General features: G+C 41.5%; 1 protein-coding gene across 1 annotated transcript; it reads right to left on the bottom strand.

The window, feature by feature from the left end:
- Positions 1-244: 244 nt before the first annotated feature.
- Positions 245-2,259, bottom strand: LOC123749251 (UDP-glucosyltransferase 2-like). The gene is given in 3 exon segments (XM_069333424.1): positions 245-900; positions 1,451-1,673; positions 2,097-2,259. Coding segments are annotated over 3 exon segments (549 nt in total). The 5' UTR covers positions 2,211-2,259; the 3' UTR covers positions 245-688.
- Between the last annotated feature and the right edge of the window lie 2,567 nt (positions 2,260-4,826).

Below are 4,826 nucleotides of genomic sequence, written 5' to 3'. Positions count from 1 at the left end.
CCCTCTCCTTCACCACCTTCCCTCTCCGTCACCACCTTTCCCTCTCCTTCCCCACTTTCCCTCTCCTTCACCACCTTCCCTCTCCACCACCTTTCCTCTTCTTCACCACCTTCCCTACTCTTCATCACCATCTCCTAATCTTCATTTATTTCCCTTCATCTCTGTGACTGTCTTCACTTAACACTGTCTTCATCAATCCTTAAACTTCATAAGACATACTGACAATTAATCATCTCGGGGAAAATAATGTATATGGTAAACATTTTACAGGGAAGGACTCTGCTATTTATCGAAATTGCAACTTGATATATTTTTAATTGCATTCTAAGTGGGAGGGAGAATGTGGGTCGACTCCAACCCGCCAACAACTATTCCCAAACAACAAGTAGTCACCTTGCTAAGTTTGTTGAGACTAGCGCAGAGCGTCTGGCTTCCAGCCTCAAACACACAAACAGACATTCTTTTCAATAGACATACATTAGATTGTATTAGTGTTTTCATAACATTTTCTTATAAATTTGACTGAAAACATATTTGAAGTTATTATATTGCATTTATTAGTCGGCAATGGCCTTGTTATTATAGTATCTAAGATATTTTTGCCAGTCTCAGTAAACGTTACTGAATCTTCTAAGATTATATTTGCTTAAAGGAAATTATGGAACAAACAATGACTAACTTGGTATTATTAATAATTTTCGGTGAGAGCATCGACGACCAAGTCAACAGTGAACTCTTCCCACTGCAGATAGAGTCCAAGTTCAGAATGCTTCACAAACGTGGCGTTCTTGGGCTGTTCTGCAAAGATGGGGAGGGCGAGGATGGGCATGGCGTGGTAGACGGCCTCCTGCATGCTGAGGAGGCCGCAGTGCGTGATGAACACCTTCACGTTGTCGTGACCTAATGTATGAAGAGAATTAGAGACAGAGAGCTACAAGAACTTCCTTCATTGCCGTAACTTTTTTTTTAAGTATACAAGCTCTCAGCTTGTATATATAAGCTGAGAGCTCAGATATTTACGTATTACAAGGTCTGACGTGGATTTTTTTGTTTAGATAGGAAACAAAATGAAACACAAAGACATTATTTGGAAATACTAGTTGACGCCTATTAGCACTCAGCAGGTATTTACTGAAAAAATAATTAAAAATTTACTTGTATTACAAGGTAATGTTTCCTGGGAACAGTGCTATTATAGCACAATGAAGAGTTACAAACCAAATAAAATTTCAACTGAGATTTAACAGAGCAGAAGTAGTTGTAAAACATTGGACATAATCTTACTGACGTGAATATACGGATCATAAATATTGATACACCGCCTAAATAAGACTGAAACGAGAAACGAGTAACAATTAGTGGGCCAGCCAGAAGCTTACAGCCTACAGAAGAATACCCATGCCAAAAAAAAAAAAATAATATCGAAATTGGCACAACGGATGATACTCACCAAGAATATCCTGCTGGGGGAGCCACTTGCTGGTCTTCACGTTGTCAGGGAGGTCCTCCAGCTCCCCCTCGTGTTTCCAGAGGACGCGCTGCGGCAATCTTCAGAAGGCCTCAATGAGGACGTTGTGGTGCTCGACTGGAATATGGATACTTTGTGCGACGGAGCCCAAACTGAAGTAGATGACGCCAGCAGCTCCAGCACCAGAGATCCACGACTCCAACTCCTGTGAGGCAGCAATTTGTTACCTACTAAATTTCAAACAGCTCGACCGTTTTATGTTGTAATATATTTAAATCCTGACCATAAATAAACTCGGCAATGATTTTCTCTTTTTTTAAAGTACCACTTGACAGACATTAAGAGACAGAAAAACAGGCCTGCACCAGGGTGGTGTGCACTTTACCTGGGTAAAGGGGACAGGATAACTGGACTGCAGAGTTCAGGAAAGAAGGGAACTAACAGTGCATGCCGCCCACCTCCACCTGTGAGGGCAGGACAGCTTACCTGGGGCAGAGGGCCGGCAGGTCGACAGTGCATGCCGCCCACCTCCACCTGTGAGGGGGCAGGACAGCTTACCTGGGGCAGAGGGCCGACAGGTCGACAGTGCATGCCGCCCACCTCCACCTGTGAGGGCAGGACAGCTTACCTGGGGCAGAGGGCCGACAGGTCGACAGTGCATGCCGCCCACCTCCACCTGTGAGGGCAGGAGGGGCAGTGGTATACCAGTACTTAAGTGGGTGTTCATCAGCGACAGACTCATGTTCCTCTCCAGATCCAACTGCGGCGGCAGCTCCGGGAACTGGGGAGAGATCTGAGGAATAACACAAGTCCTTTACTGCACGCTGGTCAAGCTCTCTCTTTAGGAGTAGAGATTTTCTAATAAAAACTTGCTTCAACACTTGGTAATAAAATGTTCAAGTTCAATGTTAGATTATAAGTAAAGTCGGCTTCAGATCTTAATAGGTGATATTATGTACTAAACTATTATTCCTGTGTTACACTTTGTTACGACCCTTGGTCCAGGGTTGCCTGTTCACATGGACCCAGGATCATGTGGCATTGGTTTACATATAGATGATGTAGGGGCGCTTTACTTATGTATTTATTTTACTGTCATAGGCCCTGAATGTAGGGAGATTATATGATGGAGAATTTAAATTTAAATTATTGAGTTTTTAGATTGGCTTGATGAACATATATTGATGGATGTACAGCAGGTTTGCTAATTGTCTGTAGTTTTATACATGGGATTGGTTACTCAATTTGTAAATGGTGGGCGATTACGTCCTTGCCAGGTGTAAGAATATTTTGATACTCCTAACTTTTTAGCTACACTGTGATGATACTTGTTGTAGTGAATTGTAAAACCAGGATGTTATATTTATACTTAGAATTGAATGGTGGCAATTAAATATTGTATTAGAGAGTAAATAAATGGTTACTGTATGATCACTGATTTCGGCTTCTTGTGTTCGCGACCTTGGGCCTGGCTGGGCGTCCCCTCCTCCTCAATTTCTTAAGTTTTATTACTAAGTTAAGTACCACCACCACGTGTCACTCTTCCATTCTAAGTAACACCACTACACCACAGGCTCCGTGGTGTAGTGATTAAGACGCTCACCTGGAGTTTCACGAGTGCTTTGTCCTGGGTTCGAATTCTGGCCGGGGAGGATTTACTGGGCGCAAATCCTTAACTGTAGCCTCTGTTTAACCCAACAGTAAAATGGATGCTTGGGTGTTAAACGATTTTTTTTTGGGGGGGGGGTCGTGTCCCCCCCCCCCTTCCCCAAGGAATAAGGACTTGCCCGAAACGCTATGCGTAATAGTGGCTGCGCAAGAATTTTACAACTCTTGTTGTAAAACCTTCCCCTTGTCCCTCAATCCTCCCCACCATTCTCCCCCCTCCCCACGTCCCCTAGTCCTCCTAACCATTCCCCACTCCACCATCCCCTCGTCCTCCCCACCATCTCAAACTCATCTGTCCCCCCGTCCTCTTCACCATTCCCCACTCCCTTGTCCCTTTGTCCTCCCCCACCATTCTCCATTCCCCTATCCTTTTATCCCAACCATCCCCAACTCCCCCGTCCCCTCATCCTCCCCACCATTACCTCAATCCCCAGTCTCCTCGTCCTTCCCACCAATCCCCACTCCCATCCCCTTGCCCTCCCTATCATTCCCCAATCCCTCGTCTGATGCATTCCCAAATGATCTGATGTTTCCATCAGAAAATTGGGAACATCAAATGATCTGATGTTCCCATCACTGAAATATAAGAAAAACAGTTAAAAACGAATGAGAAACAATTACAAAATAAAAAAATAAACTATACTCACAAAATGGACGGTATGCTAAACAACACAGTTCAATGCCACACAAAATAATTCAGTCAAATTAAAATAAATCGAAATCTATGAAAATTCAATTTGTCAATGGAGTCAGAAACATTGAAATGGAATCACAACATATTTAGCATAGCGTTTGTAGTTCTTACGCGCAACAGATGGCGCTGTTTCTTTAAAAAAAAGTTTTTACTTGTCACAGGTGTGGAATCTATACATATACTTACAAAATGAACGGTATGGTAAACAACACAGCTCAATTCCACCACAATGTCACACAAAATAAGTAAATTGAAATCAAAATAAATCTAAATCTATGAAAATTCAATTATCAGTACAATCGGGAACATTGAAATGGAATTGTGACATATTTGGTATTGCATGTGTTGCTATTATGTACAACAGATGGCGCTGTTCTTCAAAAAACTCATGTTTTTACTTATCACAGGTGTGGCATCTATATAGTAAATATATAAAAACACGTGTGTATTCGAATAGAACGTTGTGTTAAAATTTCAAAGCAATTAGTGAATAACTTTAAAAGATTACAGCGTGTGTTGCTCTTATGTCCAACAGATGGTGCTGTTTAAAAAAAAATGTTCTTCCTATCACAGGTGAGGCATGTATATAGTAGGTATATAAAAGCACCCACCTATTCGAATGCAACGTTGTGTCAAAATTTCAAAGCAATCGGTAAAGAGGTTCTGAAGATTTCCCCTCATATGAAAAACTCCTGAAAAACACATTTTTTAAACAAAAAACATGTTTTTTTTTCCGTCATAGACGTGACAGCTACATAGTATATACATAAAAACCCTGCTCGGATTCGAATGGAACATTGTGTGAAAATTTCAAAGCAATCGGTGAAGAACTTTCGGAGAATAGCGATTTTGAACAAACGTACATTTATATTTTTATTTATATATATTTAGGTACATCTGTATTTGTGCAGCTACATTAAACTATATGAAGGGGAGTACAGTGTATCAAAAAGCGAGCTATATGATGCTAAAATGCCCATCACATAGGATGGTTAG

This window comes from Procambarus clarkii, chromosome 4, assembly GCF_040958095.1.
Source record: "Procambarus clarkii isolate CNS0578487 chromosome 4, FALCON_Pclarkii_2.0, whole genome shotgun sequence".
NCBI lineage: Eukaryota > Metazoa > Arthropoda > Malacostraca > Decapoda > Cambaridae > Procambarus > Procambarus clarkii.
The sequence above is the reverse complement of the archived record's forward strand: the minus strand, read 5'-3'. Positions and strand labels throughout refer to the sequence as shown.